The sequence below is a fragment of the Magnolia sinica genome, chromosome 5 (genome assembly GCF_029962835.1).
Source record: "Magnolia sinica isolate HGM2019 chromosome 5, MsV1, whole genome shotgun sequence".
Taxonomy (NCBI): domain Eukaryota; kingdom Viridiplantae; phylum Streptophyta; class Magnoliopsida; order Magnoliales; family Magnoliaceae; genus Magnolia; species Magnolia sinica.
The window spans coordinates 20,924,218-20,944,360 of record NC_080577.1 but is presented as its reverse complement, the minus strand read 5'-3'; the positions used below and the strand labels follow the sequence as shown (position 1 = coordinate 20,944,360).

Here is a 20,143-nt window from a genome sequence, read left to right as displayed (position 1 = left end):
CACCGTGATGTATGGGTCTTATCCACACCGTCCATCCATTTTTTTCGTATAATTTTAAGGCATAAGCCCAAAAATGAGGCAGATCAAAGGCTTAAGTGGACTACAAAATGGGGATTAAACTCTTACCATTGACAACTTCTTGGGGGCCATAGAAGTTTTGGATGGAGCTGATATTTGTGTTTTCTCTTCATCCAGGTCTATGTAACTTGATGAATAGGTTGGATGGCAAATAAACATCACGGTGGGCCCTAGAAAAGTTTCAACGGTGAGAATCATTATCACCACTACTTCCTGTGGTGTGGTCCACTTGAGCCTTGGATCTGCCTCATTTTTGGGCTTATATCCTAAAATGATAAGAAAAAATGGATGGACGGTGTGGATAAGACCCATACATCACAGTGGCCACTCAAAGCTCCTGCCCGTTCCCAGCTGGAGACGGGTGGGGGGGTAGGATGCAATCAGCGTCTATTGGTGCCATTTACAAAACATCAAATACCTAAGTGAGGTAAAGTCTCATTTTGGAACCAAGGTCTGCATGTCGTGGAGCACGTTTGGTAGCGTTTTTTCCATCAAAACAAAGCTGTCATCCCACATTGTGAGACATTCACACTGCAGCTGAGGAGATTGTGGGTGCAGCATTTAACATCCAGCAAATGGTGTGACATTGAAGTGAGCCTGAGAAATTCATTCCTTCTCTGATCTGTCTCAAGCATCCAATCTTTCCGTCGCTCTTCATTGCTTTAATTCTTCCGGAAATATCACACAAATTGCAGCAATATAATAGCAGATAACTACAGCTTCTATCTGCTGCATATAAGTTTCTCAATCAGAAATATGGCTATAGCTATTTTCTGTGGCATTTGAGGTTCCCACGATAAGTTGGAGTGCTGGAACTGCACGATATAAAAAGCCCAGGAAAATCCCTACACCAAAACTGAATTTCCAATGAAAAAAATGAGCAAAGTATTCGAACCATAGAATTTACAAAAGCTACAACCATTTGCAACAATAGGATCAGTTGAGAAGAGCCTCCATGGCTTCAAAGAAGAGCGGTGCCATTTCCGGTTTTGGTGTCTTGATTGCGCACTTGATGCCAGGGACTCCAAGGGCAGCCGTCAGCTCTATCAGGAAAGGAATGCTTTGAGGGACCTCTGCAGAGAGATATAGAACCTCTTGGTTCATGTTCTTTCGCTTCGCGATGAAAAACACGTTTGATGCATGTAAACAGTCCAAGGTGGCTTGTACACTGTTGAGCACGACACTTGGTAGGTCCTTGGTGATCTCATTTGTATCAGGAAGGGACTTCCAAGTCTGGATATATAGCAATAAACACACCCATTAAACTCCCTCCCAAGCCGATTGTAGTCAAAGAAAAAGGAAGCCCACATCCATATAATGCTGGTGGGTAGTGGTGAAGGCAATATAAAATATAAACATGTGTATCTTGATATGAAGAAACAGAGAACACTTTCACCTTATTCTGCTAAACTTTTTAGCGACACATCATGCATGTAGCAAACATGTCCAATCCAAAATTATCAACAGGTAGGCCCTGCATTGATATGCCATATCATAAAATTCAAACTGATTGGACCATCCTAGCTCTTGGATTGGTGTTTCTAGGGGGGAAATGAACTGTCAAAGGAACCTGGCTGACCTTTCCATAACCATCTGTTTTCTTCCCCCTGAATGGTTATGATTGTTACATTGTTTAGGGGACTGCCCATCCAAGGGATAGTCAACCTGATGATTTGTTTGTATCTAGTACATGTTTGCCAAGTGCACGAAAAGCAACTCACAGATAAGTAAAAGAAATTGACAAACACCATAATCCAGCCAGTCGCAACAACAGCAACAATGTATCCTTGCTTTAATATAGAATTATAGGTTGAACTGTGAGGACATTTGCCCAGAAAGGAAAGAGGACCAGTATATTTGTATTTTTTACTAACCTCAAGAAAGTTTGCTCACTCCATTTTACCATCCTCAGTGAAGAACACTTGCAGTGAAATTTTATCATTGAAGTACCATACCGGCTGCTGATTGTTTTTTAGTGCAACCTGCAGAAGTGAGCTTGGAGGCCCAGGGGAAATATTCTGGGCCAACACCATCGGCAGAAGAGTCCTCACTGAAGCACCAGGTTGCAATTGTTGGACCTACACAACAGAAGAAAATCCAATGAAAGCTCTGTTTGGAACAATAAAATAGTTCAGAAATACACAGGAAAACTGAATCACACCTGCAGAGGTCCAGCAGCAGCAAGACCAAATGTATTTTTGTTGAACTGTATCATGAACCCATCAAGAGGAATCTGGGAGTTGTTCTCAAACAACATCCTGTAGAATATTTGATTATCAAGCCTTGTGAGCTGGCCACTGATCTGTAGACCCTGACCAGTTGATGCTGGTAGTAAAACAGGTAAAGGAGGCCTGTATAAACATTATTTAAAAAACAGAGAGACTATTTCAGTTTCATTTGTAGCCATAAAGTATATTTATATCCTTGTGGACCTAACAGATTTTCAGACCATTAGCATGGTTCAGTAAAGGGAGCCACGGTTTACACCTACTCAAGACTGAGAAATACACCCATCCTTTCTAATATAGGTAATAACAAAGTAAAAGATTGTACTGTTGTATTACAAAATAATAATAATAATAATAATAATAATAATAATAATAATAACAATAACAATAATAATAGAAAATATGGTGTTTTTATCAGTCAGAATGGGTGCCAATAACAATTCCCTAAATTGAACATAGGAGATTTTACGGTCCATAATCCTCACCCAGAATCTGTGGTTGGCTGGTCAACAGGGACAAGAGCACCGTCCAGGCCTATCAGATCGCCCAGTAGGTCCAGCACTGGCACAGCAGGTGCAGGGGGCATTGGTGCTGCCTGCTGTGTCACAGAATGTGGAACATTGCTCGAACTGGACACAGCCGAGGAACTGTCAACAGCATGGGCAGGTGAGTCGGAATAACCAGTTTCACTCCCATCAGGGTATTCATCCTCATCCGGTTTCTGGACTCCTGTCTTCACACGGGTTACAAATGCATCCGGAGGTTTGTGATATACAGAAGCTAGGGTAGCAATGTTGGCGAGAAGTTCATCGAGAAGTGAAGGATCAAGTTGGTTTGAGTTGTCACTGATCACAGGCTTCTCAGCCAATACAACATCTTTAGCTGCCTGAAATATAAGCAGGAGATTCATCATGCATGAGTAAACAGTACCGCATCTTAGAAGTGTCAAAGATAATTTTTATATAGAGGTTTACGAAGCCCACACATGTAGAGCCCTACCCATGTACAAGGGAGCACACATGTCAATATGGCACGCGTGTGCAACATCTGAACCGTCCACCAGGCGGAATGCACTGTTTAGATCTTCTGACCTAGGCAACAGGCTGTTTCACCTCTCAAATATGAGGCAGTATACAAATAAATAATAAATAAATAAATAACTGAACAGCTAGAAAAATATTTGTTCTAGCTTCCCATTCATTTTGTACATTGCGACCCACCTTAGTGAAATGGCATGATTTTTGGAGAGTGAATTTAATCAGGGTTGCCACGTAATTAAAATGGCCTGGTTTCACATGCGTGGTTGCATGTAGATGGGCAGGGATCTACATGCATGTGAGCTTAGCAAACCTCATTTTGATATATACCTCAGGATCAGTTGAAAGAAGACGCCAGTATATGTATGCACGATCCCGCAGGTCTGGATTGTTGGTCTCCACAGTAGCGTTATTTAGAACAACCTGTACATGTGTAATTGAAGCACAATAGAGACAGTATAAACCAACCAGAAGAGATTAAAAAAAACAAATTTTCACTTCAAAATTTTAACAGCAACAGAAACAGCATTGCTTTTAACAACAAAGGACCTGAATCATCTGCTGTGGGCCTTCCGTTGGCTTTTTAAGAAACAATTTGACAGTTGCAGTCAGCAATTGCAACTGGACCAGTTCAGGTTCTTCTGGAAAAGTCTCCAAGAAGCTTTCAAGGAGTTCATCAGCATTATCAATCCTTTCCGCATATTCACCAATTATCCAGATCATCGATGCCTGCAGCAACCAAGGCATCTTAGTAAATGTAGGAAGTTTTTTTTTTTTTTTTAAATGTTGATGTTACTAATGCAAATCTTAAATTCTCCAGCCGTTTTTCCCCCAAGGGCTTGTTTGGGATCAAGGAAATGAGAATGTGAATTTGGTAAATCCATGAACCTGTGAAATTCATGGATTTACATGGATTTGGCAAATTCTAAAGTCCACTGTTTGGAACCAAACTACAAATTCATGGATTTGGAGAGCATTTATTACATTGGTAGAGCATTTAATTTAAAGAAATACCTTTTGGGAACATCTCACATGCAACTAGTTCTAGATGGAAAAACATGCAACTACGTGCTTGTGGGGCCCACTGTTGACTGTCTACGACATCCAACCCATCCAACATAGTTGCCGCATGATGAAAATAGGAAATCCCAAAAATCGTGCCTTTTTTTTAAGGTTCCAAAAATCATGCCAGTCCAATAATCATGCATGTAAAACTATAGAAAACAATGGACAAACACCCAAAAACCTTGGAATTCAAAGGTGGCCCCTTTGATGGTTGGATCGGCATGATTTTTTGGGGCATCCATTTTCATTATGGGGCAACCATGTTAAACCTGTTGGATGCCATAAATACACCATGGTGGGCCTAACACCACAACTAGTTGCATTTACAACTAATTGGATATGAGATTTTCCATAACTCTTTTTTTCCTTTTTTTCTTCTTTTAAAAGAATCACTCATTCTAAGGATTTGCAAGTCTTTAGTTTTTTAAGGGATTTGGATTTTCTCCAAATTGATGGATTTATGGAGGTGTCAATTTGAAAAATCCATGGATTTGGCCAAATCCACAACGAAAGACAAACAAGGGAGATTTGAAATCCATGAATTGCACCAAATTATTCACCCTAAACAGCCCCCCAAGGAACAAATAAAACCGGAATACCTTAGCCTCTGGCTCATCTAAATTGTCTAAGCTCTCACAGAGGGTTGCAATGATGGATTCATAGCTGCAGATGAAGATTAGAAAAAAAAAATAAGCTTTGGATGAAGAAAAACATCCATGTACAGCAAATACAGTACTTCACCAAAGGTCCACAACTGACGTGTTAGGATATCGTCTGAAAATGTCCTTGATGACTATAATAGCCTCCTGCACAACATAGTTTACTTTTATCTTTATCAGCTCAAGCAACACACTTATGCACCGCTCGGCTACTCTCTCTATCTTGATGGCACAGCGGCCAATAGCACGGACAGCCTTTCTAACAAAATCTACATCAACTTCTGTGGCATACTCTTTGAACTCCAATAGAACCTGCCAAAAGTAATTATTAAGATTCCAGGAAGGATAATTTCTGGTTTTTCTTTTGATTTTCTACAGCACACTATTCTATCTAAAATTCCAGCAAGTTGTTCTTTTCTTCTTATGCTGGGATGTTGCACTTGCCATCAAAGCTAGGTGGACCAAGTTATCTGATTTATGTTTTCCATTCCTTTGCTCTTGTTTGACAGTGAGGATTTGAAGGAGAGACTGAAGTTATTTGGTGGCCAATAAAGAATAGCATCATCCCAAGAGTCAGGCAATCTTTCATGAGAATCTATCATTATTTTTTGCTTTGTCAATTGTGTGCTTCTCATCCTCTAGAATTGCTTGGTTAACCAAAGAGAGTTGGTTCTGGAGTGAGGTTTCAAATGTATCTCCAACATATAGGCTTAAGAGTATACTGGATAACAAGTGAAGTGGATGATAGAATACAGATGCATTTGGGCTCATGAGCAATTTGAATAGCCAACCCTCAGTTTAAGCAAGAGGAAATGACAAAAACTAGTAATGAGGAAGCAGACTACAGACTACGGTTGCATTTATTTCAAATCCAACTTGAAAGAGATGCAATTGCAATTCAGAGTTCCAGAGATGATTTCTATCGAAACTGCAATTTGGTGGTTTACACTTTATGGGACTAAACAGTGCAGTTCAGTTTACTAATGCATCAAACACACCTAATACATTTCAGGACATGAATATCCAGAACTAAATAAGCTTTTCATATGATGGAATACAACAATTTTTGGCTAATCACATAGAGGTGTTTTTGTACCTGATCTATGTTCCTATCAGAAGCCAGCTTTATCATGATCTCTAACTTTTCCATCTTCACATATATTGGATCGTTGTACTTGCAGAAAAAAACCTACAAGCAAACATGAAGGTACACAATCAAAGTTCATGCATGAGGTTGTATTTGGGTTTGCCAACTAATCATGGTTGGGGCAGCATAAGAGAGAAGTTGCATTCATCTGTTTCCTGCCTGAACCACCCCAAATCACAAGGGAGTCTGAATGGGCTCAACCATGACTCGGGCATAGTGCATCCTGTATGCCTTGGGACCCAGAAAACCCAAACATACCCTGAATTGTAAGACCAAAAATGCTAAAAAACTAATTGAGATATGCTCATTTAAAATCACCTTGATTTTTTTAATGGTAGAATCACCTTGATTTCATGGGCTAGGATTGTGGGTCGCCTTTGTACAATAAGGCTGATGTTTCGCAAAGCAACATACTGTATCTCAGGTTCTGCAGAAAGTAGTGTTACCAGAGGAGGAGCCATTTTCTTGCAAAGATTTCGGACCACATCAGTACTAGTGATGAGTTCCATCTGTAACAGGATCATCTGCAACATGCACCAATGAATAGGCGATGGAGTTCTGTTACTGAAAGTTTTTGAGAGTCAACTAACAGATTGATACAGAAAAAGAGAAGAACAAGAAGAAGGAGAAGAAGAAGAAGAAGAAACCCTATAGCTTAAATACACTTCAACCATGGTTTTGAGAATCTAATTACATTACGGCCATATTGGCCATTACGTAACCTTATCAGTCACCCCACTACACGTAACAGGGGTGAGCTATCCGAACATTAAAACAATGGGGTGTAATGCCCCCGTATCAGCACCGTGCATCAATGTTACACCTATAAGACCCATTTCATTTCATTTCCTTTCATTTTTTTCCTCTTCTCAAAAATTTTAAAAAAAAAAGGAAGATTTATTGTCTGCTAGATTCAACCACATTTTGGCCTAAATACAAAGATCGAAAGAGGGAATTCCAGTGTGAATCAAAGGCCCAAAGTGGATTTGGGTCCTTTTTTGGGAAAACATCAAAAAATTACATAAACCACCACTTTTTTTTTCCTTTTTTTCAGATTCAAACAAAACTATTTCTCTCGCATCATTTGGTCTGGTATCCTGAGATCAGCCAACATTTGTTGGGTGATGCGTAATTCGGTTGAAGTTTTGCTCTGGATTTGGCACGCTGAAGGGGGAGGCTCTTTCAGAAGGAAAAGATGGAGAATTGCTTTGTTGGCTGTTTTTTGGACTATTTGGTTGGAAAGAAACAACTGCTGTTTTTGTAATCTTAAGGACTCTAGTTAGGAGTTTCTAGCAGGGCTGCTTTGTATATTAGGAAGTGGGCTCCCTGAGGTTTTTTCTTTGAGGCTTGTTTATTGTGTTCTGTTTTATAGTTTTGTTTTGTTTTTTCCGTGTCTGGCCTTTGGCCTCCAATAAAATTTCATCTTTCAAAAAAAAAAGCCCCGATCTACCAAATCATGCTTGATATGTGTTCAACTGAAGCCAATTTCCTTGACTTTAACTATGTACTACTGCTCATCCATTTCCTCAAATTTCTTGAGGAAAATGGTGTATACAGATTGCAGTTATGCATTAGTGGGATGAATCCTATGATTGCACAAATTTTGGGCCATTTTCAGGATGTTCAAGTGTACCCAAATCGAGCAAGCACATTTCGTCCAATTTTTTTTTATTTTCTTTATGAAAATGGTGTGCATGGATTAGAGGTGTGCACTGGTGAGATGAATCCATCCCACAAATTGCACAAATTTTGGGTCATTTTGGTGTCATTTGAGTGTACCCAAATCAGATGGCAATATTCATCCTTTTTTGTAATTTTTCCCTCAGATTCCTTGAGGGAAATGGTGTATAGATTAGAGATATACATGAGTGGAAACCCACAGATTGCACAAATTTTAGGCTGTTTTCAGGCCGTTCAAGTGTACCCAAATTAGACAGGCACAATTCATCTCATGTTTCATCATTACTCATTTATGGACTTATAATCTTATATATTGATATCAGATATTTAGAATATTACATATAAGATTTTTAGAGTCAACAAGGTACTTAGCACTCATATTTAAACAGGCAGCCCAATAGATGACATTCTTATCAAAGTATGGCCCGTTACACCATCAAATACATGTCCAAAACAAGGTTTACAATTGGTGTATCAGCGTAATCGGATAATTCCAACACCTGATTAGTCTAAACTAGCCATTGCCAAGCGACTAAGCAAGAGACTCACTCTAAAAAAAATATTAAAATTAAAAAAAGAACATCAAATTTCATTCAATAATTAAATTTTCGTGGCATGGTTCATACATACGGCCTTGTAGGCTTTCATATAGTCTTCAATATAATTCCAAGAAGTTTCTAGAACAAAAACCAAAACTACGAGACAAAAAATAACCAAGAGAAGCCTAGGAAAAAGAGACCAAACTACTAAAGAAACTCTATGCACGACCATATGGACCTGGGGAGTCTTTTTGGGTCTGTACAGTTGTACAGAGTGCTCTCTCTTATATGGTTTGCGTAAAAGTCCTAAAGAGATGTAAAGTTAGGGGGTCCCCATGTTCCAACTGGTTGTCAATTTTGGCCATCTGTTGGATCTATGGGCCCGACACGGTCCAGTCAGACCATTATTCTGGTCCAGATCATTCTTAAGGCCCTGGATATGGTGTATATTCTTCAATCAGGTCAATCTGGAACCTTGATGCAGTCCAAATATTCAATATGGAACCTTAGATGGGCCCGATCCACTATAAGGACTATTGGACAGACTTGATCATCATTGTAGACCCTTGAATGAGCCTGATCTACAATATGGACCCTTGGATGGGCCTGATCACCCAATCGTCCAGTAATGGGGTCCATACTGGACCTGGTTGGATGAATGCATGTCCTGGATGGATCAACTTGCCATATTGATCTTATCATTGCCACCTGTCACGGTTTGGACGAACAGCTTGGATTGTGGGTTTGCTCCCCACAGACATGAGTTTGATTCCCCTGTCCGTGGATCACCCAGCACACGTGGTTGGCGGGTGATTGCGTGCATCCACAGTGAATAGTCCCTCCTCAAAAGGAGGGAGGGACACCCTATCGTCATAAATAAAATAAAAAATAAAAAATAAAATGTTCTTCGTACTGCCATGACCTTGCATGTTTCCACAGAGTTGTGGGACTAGGTTGCACTCCTCAGAATGGAGGTAGGAACAAGGTTGTGCATTAAGGACAGGGCTAGCAGTAGTACTACTAATAGTGACCAATTGAAATTAGATTTGTCATTGTGTATCTTACATTGATCTCAATGTTGTCATAGCCTTATCCCAGCTATTTGGGGTCGGCTTTCATTTTATATTTTATGTTCTTCTGTCATAACTGTGTAGCATCACAATTGTAACTGTTGACATCATTATGACGTTACCTTTCCAGGTCCCATATGGAGTTGTTTGTTAGTTGCACAAAGCGGAAGTGAGAGCAGGAGAAAAGGCCAATTCAAGTGTGGAAGCAAGGGCTGTGGACGTTCTCAAAAGTCTCAACAGGCAAAGGAATAAGGAAATATGAAAGTCAATTCAAGTTTGGTATGGTTCAGATTATTGTAGAAAAGTTCAGATCTGACATATATGAGAAAGTGCAACAGACATCCCTTCAAACAAAAGACAACATTATACCCGACCTACAGAGCAACATATTGCAGACCCAACAAGAATTATATTACTTTAGTCTGAAACCAGAAATATGAACGAGTTCTTCTAGAAAATCAAAACAAGATGTCACCTAGATGTACATCCAACTTCAGGTTTTGAAATCAAATACTAAATATTCATAGTGAGTATTCTAATAATAATAAAACCATCCATTTTCAGATAAGTGATCATCCTTCACACTTCACGGCCATCCCAACAATACAAAGCTACCTTTCTTTACTCCGAGAAATACATTTAAATGAATCCATGAGAACTAAATCCTTTACCTTGACAGCCGAAAGTACAACTGCACAATTTGCATGCTGCAGTCGTGGAGTAACTCGTTCCACTATATTTTCAGCTTCACGAGCATCAGCTGCCTTGTACCTCGAAAGTGCATCCAAAATGAAAACTTGACCCCATCTGCCAAGTATTAGATCATATTCAGGACTAACAGAAAAACATTGCTGGAAATCTTGTAACATTTCTTTGAATGCCTTGAAACAGTAACATGCTTCTGGTAGTATTGTGACATCTTTTCTCTTTCCTTTTTTGTTATTTCTTTGACAAGTCATTTTGTCAGCCTTTTTCAATGTCATCTTTTTCTTTTCTTTTGCAACTGAATTTCCTATCATTGGAAGACAGAGCCAAGTTTCTAAACTTGGGCAACAGATCATGTGACAATCAGCTACACATGAAGAGAAAGGAAAAAAGAAAAATAAAAAAATAAAAAAATTATATATATATATATATATATATATATATATATTAGACTATCATATATAAATGTTTCCATTTGAAATGCCCATATATATTAGAGTATCATATATAAACGTTTCCATTTGAAATGCCCACGCAAGTGATACCCAAGCAAATGAAAACAGATGAAGACAACTTTATATCATTGATATTCTGACAATGAAAGGCATTTTGAGTTCTACTTAAATTCAGGGCAAAGCAAAGACCTACTATATTTATCAAGTAGTTGGATTGCTATGATCCAGGCTTAAGCAGTCCACCTTATTGAGACATCAAAAGAATCCATAAGTGAGGATTTTATGCAAATGACCAACTTTTCTTCATCAATAATGGCAAAGTTTATTAATAAAAACAAAGGAAAACACCATCCATCAAGGAAATGCGCCCCCCCCCCACAAAAAAAAAAAAAAAGACTGGTTCATGACTCCTTCGCTAAACAATCAGCCAAAGAATTAGCTCTTCCAGGAATCTGAGCAAAAGAAGTGAAGAAAGACACAATCATCCCCCTAATATATTTAACTAGAAAGTAATGCTTCAAAGGGACAATAGCAGAACCAGAAACCCAAGCTACAGTGCTCTTTGAATCCCCTTCCACAATTAGCAAACCCAAGGAACCAGAAAAATCATAATAAGCCACACCTCAGTCTTAATTGCTTCCAGTTCCACCCTGTTAGAGTCCCCTATCCTTGCAAGGGCAGAAAAGCAAGATTGATTTAATCGTCTCTAAAAACACCATGATATCCCCATGAACTAGTTCATATTAACTAATTCCTATGACTGAGCCTAAGATAAATAAAGGAATAATCTGCTCATAGGCTGTTTATCATTTTCAACACCACCTGCATTGTGCCAACACCCACCCATCCATAAATCAAGGCATGTACATTGAAGAATGAGGTTCCATGGATCGTTATCGAACTGGAAATATAGGACCCTGAGTGAGTGAGTGAGTGAGTGAGAGAGAGAGAGAGAGAGAGAGAGAGAGAGAGAGAGTGTGTCAAAATAAATGAAACTCGTTTCTTACTCAGTGCACTCGTTTAGAGCAGTCAAGAGCTTTGAAAGTGTGTGACTGGCGACCTCGAAGATTGGTCGACTATTGTTTTCTTGGATCTCCGCAAGTGCTGCCACAGCATTCGCTACTACCATTGGATTATTGTCAGAAATCAAATCCTTGAGATTCTCCACAAATCCTCTGTCTTCCACTAGTTCAGCATTTATGTCATAGAGTTTAGCAACACAAATAGCTGCCGTCTTCCGCACATAAGGATCATCATCCTGTCAGTCAATGACATATCAAAGAGAAAATAGGGGGAAAAACATCAAACTCAGATCTGCAAGAGCTCAATAAGTGAAGAAAAATCATACTTCATTGCAAAGGAAGCCACCTTATAACAATATAGAAAAAGAAGAGTTTAAAAAATGCACAAAAACAAACGAGCAACAAGAGAGTGCAGCAGTCGTTCAAATGACTGACACAGTTCAAGATAAAGCAACCTTGAGACATCTCTGAAGAGGATCACATAAATATTCTGTAATTTTATCAACACGAATACATCCCATAGTCCTCACTGCTAAAGCACGAATCAAGGGATTGGGATCCTGTGAATCCTGCAAAGAACAGAACTTATAAACTCAATACTGCCACAAATAAACGTGTTGAAAACACTGTTCACATAGAAATGATGTGCAGATAAACTCTTACAACATCATCATATGAACTCTATAATTTAAGTAGAATCATCTTTCTCCCAGGAAAATGCTGAAAGCAAAATTAAGTTCTGTATGGCCGTAATGTGTTTTGTAAATGGAGTGTAGAATGTTAGGGGTGTACAGCTGTCCAAGGTCTACTTAGTAAATCAGACAGGTGTGCTACCCTATTGCAATCCCATTTCTTCATAAACACTTGATGATTTCTTCTTCTAACAAAATGCCATAGGTAAATTAAAGTTTTTTTTTTTTTTTTTTTGAAAGATAGGTAAATTAAAGTATATTACTGGTGCAAGGTATAAAAATAAATGATGCGTTCTCGAGTGATCAGGTATCATTTTCTGTTGGATAACAACAATTTCTAATCTGAATATAAAGGATTTTTAATCAACAATGACCTCATACTTGCAATTGAGCACTCTAATCATTTTTATGTTGTGGTCTGCAGCATACTTCACTAAAGCCGATGTTATCATGGGCACCTCAGTTAGTACCCAAAACATTTAATCAAGCTTTCAGCAATTAAACTCCACCCGAAGTGTGCATGTCTGTGTAAAATATGAATTTAAATCAATCAAGATGAAGATGACTGAATTTTAATCACCTTCCTTAGTTTTCATATCGAGGGATTAAGATCCAGTTGCAATCAAGTTGAACTTGAACCTGAAAGGGACATTACTGCAATTTCCCTGTTTGAGGGCTGCCCAAGTCCATGAAAGGGACTGATTTTCAGTTATTAGCAGCCTAGTACTTTTTCATAAAGTTTCCATAAATAGGGGTTGCTACAGTACTTGCTGCAAAATGGAGAAGAGGCTTTTTTTCTGTTTGTCCAATGAGATTAGGCAATTTAAGGGCTAAGGCATTTGGCAGACTTTCTTTTGTTTAGGTTATACATATATCCGTGTGTCAGATATGTGGATGTCATATGGTATGAAATGATTGAATAAAACAGTGTCTTTATGGAGAAAATATTCCATGCAGAGGTAAAAACCCCTACAAAAACCAACTTATTCTGTTGTGCGCAACAAATCCATTCTTCTCTTCTTTTCTTCTTCCACATCCACCCTACATCAGCAGCTATGGTGGAAAATGGTTTTCTGATATGCAATTCAAGGAGGATATACAACTTCTATGGATTGCTGCAACGCCGAAGCACATACCTTCACAAATGTATTGACAGCAAGTATAGCTAGGTCAGGTTGGCTTTTAGCATAGTTTATAAGGTACAGATAGACAAGCTTCTTCAAATCCAAGCTCTCTGTTTGCATGCAGTTCACAACATCAGCAAATAATGACGACACATCCTTCCCAACAGTCATCGCAGCAATTACCTTCTTCACAGCATCTTTTCTCTTATCCTACAAGGCATATTCATAAGTTAAAGCATCATAGGGCCAATAGATCAACATCTTTTCCCTTGGCAGTCTACTGTACACCCATTAAAGAAAGCAGTCCTCAAAGCAAAGCTACAGTCAATTAAGATTCTCAACATGGATTTACAAGCACGTGTTTTGAGGAAAGCATGCCAGTGACACGAGTGGGTAAGAAGAAACCTTGTGCTGATTTTTTTTCAGCACAATGATGATTTTCTAGAACATAGGAATGAGAAGGATTTTCAAAGAAACAGATAGTGAAATTTGTCCAGTATCTTTTCAAAGAGAGAAAAAGATAAGTGCACAAGTCATTATGAAAAGGTTGGCAATGAAAGGCTTAGAAACCATTTGTGAAAAAATTCAATAAAAAAGAAGTTGAGCAAAGGCCTAAATGCCCCAAAAGTAGAGGAAGGGGTGGAGAACCGGATTTTAGCCTGACCAACTCAGTGGGGGGAGTGTATAAATATAAGTGAAAGCATAATCCGTTCGATTCAAAGAGGTATGGGTACTTTCATTCCCCTTTCTAAAAACAGTTCATAAAGGAGGGGCAAATTCTCAGTGACATTCTTGTGGCTATCGATATGTAGAATTGAAAGTCGGACCAGGCAAGGCAAGAGTCCTTTAAGGTTGATGTGGAGAAGGCCTACAATCACATGTAGTGGGCCCAACAGTTCAGAGACTGCATACCAGCAGCTTCATTTTCCATCATGGTTGATGGATCTTTCCATTTTTCTCTAGCCCAAGTCCTCTTCTAAATGGAGGTAGAGATCCATCACTTGCTTATGGGCAAGGGATATCCTCGATCAATCTCCTGAGAGGCAAATTAGCAACCCAAAGGTTGAAGTGACTCATCTTCAGTTTGCGAACAATATCCTTGTTATCTGGGGGTATGAGCAGATCAAGGGCCTCAAAAAAGAGTGTTGTCAATCTCGGGTCTTGGCGTAAATGTGAGGAGGAGGTTCAAGATTTGAATTTATTAATGTGATATGAGCATTTATTTGTCTGTTCCTTTCCCATATGGGGCTTCCCCTGAGGGCAGACCTAAAGCGATCTCATTTCGGGACCCAACTGTGGAGAGGATGGAACAAAGATGACTTTGTGTAAAGGAAAGTACAAACAAGGATGAATATGTGGAAAGGAAAGTACCTATCCCTAGGGGGAGGATCACTCTCATTAAATCGGCTCTCTCAAATCTTCTTGTTTAATTCATCTCACCTTTTAAGATGCCGAAGGCAATGGTTAAGTGGAACGACTGCAAGAGAATCCCCTGTGGGAAGAGGGGAGGAAGGGAAGGGCGTTAATCTCGGGCATGATTCAATCTTAGGTGCCATTTAGTAAACTGAAAAATAAGGTCTGCAAATTAATTCAAGTGTAAGTGCTGACTTTTAGTACTTATTAAGTACTAAAAAATCTGTTTGGTAATTTGTCTGAAAAATGTCCTGACATCTGAAAATAAGCACTATTTTCATAAACACAAACCACAAATGTCTGAAAATTGGCAATTTGTCGTGTTTGCCCCAAATGTCTCAATTTCTATCTTTTGTAGAGTCTAAGACAAATGTGTTATTTCCATGCCACCAAATTTGGCACACCAATGGCTAGTCCAATAAAATTTTAATACTTTTTTCTACCAAATAAAGCCAAGTAGATGAATGATTTGGATCTTTTATGTTATTTATCTATTTTTTATGGAGAAATAACTCAAAGATCATACTAATTGGATGATTTTAATCCATCCGAATTAGCCCATTGATATTGTGTCCTAATCAATTTAGTTTTAGCTATCCATTTGACAACTACAAATTGAATTGTTAGATCTCTAGATGACTTTGATTTTGAGGCTGTGATCCATTTACAACGGGACCCACAGCTTTGACGGTCTAGACAAATATACACATATGCAACGCAACGGGAATGATAGATGAGTCACTCACCACAATTTAAAAAATTGTGAGAAACTATCAAAGTAGTCTTCAATGAACGCGGATTAGCTACAACCCCGAATCCAGCCAAGAGGGTGCAACCCTGACTGTGGGGCCCACTTTGATGTATGTGTTGTATATCCACGTCGTTCATCACTTTGCCAGTTCATTTAAGGCATGGGCCCAAAAATGAAGCAAATCCAAATCTTAGGTGGACCAAACCACAAGAAACAGTGGTGTTGACCATTAAAAGCTTTTTGTGGGCCACAAAAGTTTTGGATCAAGCAGATACTTGTGTTTTCCCTTCATACAGGTTTTTGTGATCTTATCAACATGTTGGGTGGCAAATAAACATTACAATGGGCCTAAGGAAGTTATTAATGGTGGGCATTCAATGACCAATGTTTCCTGTGGTGTGGTCCACTTGAAATTTGCATCTACTTCATTTTTAGGACCATTGCCTAGAATGATCTATAAAAACCGATGGACAACATAGATATACAACGCATACATCAAGGTGGGGCCTACAGTCAAGGCAACACCCACTAACATGTTACCAGAGTTAACACCTAATCCCCTCCCCTTCAACATTCGATTTTGGCAAACTTGGATTGCGTGGTGTAGAACAAGGCACCTAGGTCGGTACCATGTTGACGTGGCAGAGTTTTATGGCCCCACCATGATATGTGTTATATCCACGCTGTCCATCCATTTTGTCAAATCATTTTAGGGTATGAGACCAAAAATGAGGCAGATCCAAAGCTCAAGTGGATCACCATAGGAAACAATGGTCATTGAACACCCACCATTAAAAACTTCCGAAGGCCCACGATAATGTTTATTTTCCATCCAACATATTGATAAGGTCAGGCATACCTAGATGAAGGGAAACAACAAATATCAACTTGATCCAAAACTTCTGTGGCCCACGAAAAAGTTTTTAATGATGGGCATTCAATCCATTTTGTTTGGTCCAATTGGGATTTGCATTTGGTTCATTTTTTGGACCATGGCGTCAAATGAGCAATAAAATCTGAGGGACGACGTGGATATATAACACATACATCAAGGTAGGCCCCATGATCAAGGAGACACCTGCTAACGTGTTACTCAAGTAACACCTAATCCACTCCCATTAACATCCGATTTTGGCATACTTGGATTGCGTAGCATAGAGCACAGCACCTTGGTCAATACCGTGTTGGCATCCATTTTTCTAGATCATTTTAGGGCATGAGCTAAAAAATGAGGTAGATCCAAAGCTCCATTATGGTGAACCAACTCCAATGAGGACACATATAGTATGATGCCCCCTATCCAAAATCGACTTGTAATAAAAGTGACCGACCTTGGACACTGACAACACATCACAACCACTCGTCCCTTCATCCAATTCTGCTGATTTGGTTTCTTTCGACGAATCATCTGATTTCTCCTCCTGGGTTTTGGGATTTTGACAGTCCTACTTCATGTCCAATCTTCTCACAATTCAAAGACTTCAACTTGCCTTTGCCCTTCAATTGGATCTCGATCGCGACTTCCCCTTCTCTCGCTTAAACAATCTTCCCTGAGCAAACAATGCATCTGTAGAAGTACATTCGCCTTCACTCTTCCTTCTCAATTGCTTCTATTGAAGGGTTAAGATAACGGTATCAACGTCTATGGTATCTCTACCATAGCACAGAGTTTCAATCAAATACTCGTAGGACTCCGGGAGATACATCAACAAAATTAGGACTTTATCTTCTTCATCGATCTTCACCTCTACCCTTGTCAACTTGCAAATTAATTCGTTGAAGACGTTAACGTGCTTATAGAGAGTCAACCCTTCCGCCATCCTCAAAGTATAGAACCGTCCCTTCAGATATAGACAATTAGCGAGCGACTTTGTCATATAGATGCTCTCCAACTTCGCCCATAATCCTATGATAGTCGTCTCATTGACATAATAAAGGACTTTATCAGCCATGCAAATTGAATTGTGTTAATCACCCTCTGATCAAGTTCATCCCAATCATGTTCCTTTATAAATTCCGAACATTTCGCTTTCACAAGGAGTGCATGTTGTAGCCCTTGCTGAACTAGGAGAGCTTTCATCTTCAGCCTCCATAGCTCAAAATTGTTTTTACCTGTGAGCTTCTTTGTCTCGAACTTTACATTCGATCCCCTCCATGCAATGATTCCAGGTTCAATCTGATAACCCAACGTACGCTTTGATACCACTTGTTGGGCGCTAAAACCCCATAATGGGTGCGTAAGCAACCTCAGAACGGATCAAACACACAATAGAGAACGAAAAAGAACAAGTAATCATAGAGAACATAGAGATTTTTACATGGAAAACTCTTGCAGGGAAAAAACCACGGCACAAAGCGACAATCAATCCACTATATCAGAAGTATTACAAGAAATGGAACAACTTGTAGAAGGAGAACCCTAAACCCCCTTCAAAACCCTTTCTTTGTGATAGCTTTTTCGTATTGCTTAACCCTAATTGCATAATTAACAAGGAATTTATACATCCCATACACAATTAGAAACAAAACCCGCACTTACGCAAACTTGCGCGCACCGCCGATCTGAGTGTCGATCGAATTAACAGGACTCGACAAACCATCTATCGAACCGACACCTCCGTCGATCGAATCGATAACGTCCAAAAACGTCCGGCGAGCAAACTGGAATTTCCGGGAATATTTCGATCGAATCGAGAAGTCCGTTCCAGCACTAGATTGAAGGCACTCGATCAACAATTGGTGCCTTTAATCTGGTGGGCCACCATATTCACATTTGCTGGCAATAGCTCAACATCACAGGCTAGCCATTGCATCATTGGGTGCAAATGGGCGGTTTAAAATAAGTTTTGAGATAAAAAGAGCAATATTCTGCAATCAACTTGAAACATTCGCAATGACTGGATGCGTGGGATGATACACCAATCGCCACAATATTCGCGCCATGACCAATCCAAGGAATGACCCACCAGATCAGCGATTCCAATCACGTGCACGACTGCAATAAAAACACATATTTCTCCGAATCTAACTAGAAAAAGAAATGCAGGTTTTCCAGAGCCTTGCGTGAGCTAGTTTAAAAAATAAAAAAATAAAGATGCTGAATTTGAAAACAAAAACTCAAAATAAAACTCACAGATCTTCAAAAATTAGCCACCGATTTTTCAGAAAAAAATAACAGATTTTTAGATAGATACAGAGAACAGAGGAACCGTCGAAAAGCGAAGAAGAAATCAACGGATCTGATGAGATCTCTCTCCAAAGATGAAAATCGGTGAGATCCAGAAACTAAAACGAAGATTCAACAAAATGCAAATGCAATGGCAGAAAGGGTGTTTGGATGGACCTTGTATTGAGAATTGAGCTCGTCTTTCAGTTCTGGGATTTCTCCCTTCTTAGTGGTGGAGAAGTACTTTGAATCGTGGCCGCTCATCTTCCCCTTCTCTTTCTTCTTCTCCTTCTCTTTCTTCTTTTCTCTCTTCCAGTCGGGAGGCCGATTAGCAGGGACACGCCTAAACATGAAAGGCAAGTGCTACGGCGATTCGCGCGGGGGAACGAGATCCGTCCATTCATCCGGCGGGGCCCTTGAAAGCATGCCAAGTGTCAAATTCATGGAGTGTTTGGTGCATCGTTTTCGGACGGATCAGATGGGATAGACTTTCCAATCCCACGTTTGGAGTCAAGCTTGCCAGACAGACCATCGGTTCCAATTTTGAAACTTTACAAACAGTGCCAGAGGACTGAGGATTGAAGAAGCATCTGCTATATCTTTTTTGGATTTGTAATACCAACTGTCATATTTAACAACTGCCATTAACGACAAAATTTTAGTGACATATTACACGGTGGGCTACCATGAGGAATGTGTTATTTCTATACCGTTCATTATTTGATGAGATCATTTTAAGCTATAGGCCTAAAAAAGAGACAGATTTAATGCTCAAGTGGACCACACCTCAAAAGGTAGTGGGGATTGAACGTTTACTATTGAAAATATCTTGGGGGCCACATAAGGTCCGGAACAATCTTAGATTTGTTTTTTTTCCTACATCAAGGTCTATGTGACCCTCGTGAAGAAATAAACATCACGATGGCCCCTATTAAGGTTTCAACGGCAGGAATCATTGTTCTTACTGTTTTTTGTGGTGTGGTCCACTTTAGCTTTAGATCTGCCTCATTTTTGTTCTCATGACTTAAATTTGATCTCACAAAATGGATGGACGGTGTAGATATAACGCATACATTATGATGGGGCCCATAGAACGTAGTAACATAAACACACTAAAGAGGTTGGTGGTGCGTGGCACTCCACCCAATTGGCTTCTAAAAGCTTACTCTCTGCTAATGAAACATCCAAACACTTATTCCTAATATGCTTAGATCGGGCTCTAGAACTCTACTTATCAAACATAATCCATTGATAATACTTGACACTTTATGATCATTACACTGCCAATTTCATCCCACTCGCGTAATTCCAT

At 39.4% G+C, this 20,143-nt stretch overlaps 1 protein-coding gene across 1 annotated transcript; it reads right to left on the bottom strand.

The window, feature by feature from the left end:
• Window positions 1-948: 948 nt before the first annotated feature.
• On the bottom strand, window positions 949-19,438 carry LOC131245705 (beta-adaptin-like protein B). The gene is made up of 15 exons (XM_058245329.1): window positions 19,009-19,438; window positions 13,514-13,711; window positions 12,141-12,254; window positions 11,671-11,921; window positions 10,175-10,310; window positions 6,559-6,738; window positions 6,164-6,256; window positions 5,168-5,379; window positions 5,008-5,071; window positions 3,893-4,072; window positions 3,674-3,766; window positions 2,792-3,192; window positions 2,240-2,429; window positions 1,953-2,156; window positions 949-1,311 (listed from the first exon to the last, which is right to left on the bottom strand). Exons 1-14 carry the CDS (start codon window positions 19,180-19,182, stop codon window positions 1,968-1,970), a joined length of 2,475 nt encoding a protein of 824 aa, XP_058101312.1. The 5' UTR covers window positions 19,183-19,438; the 3' UTR covers window positions 949-1,311; window positions 1,953-1,967.
• Window positions 19,439-20,143: the final 705 nt, after the last annotated feature.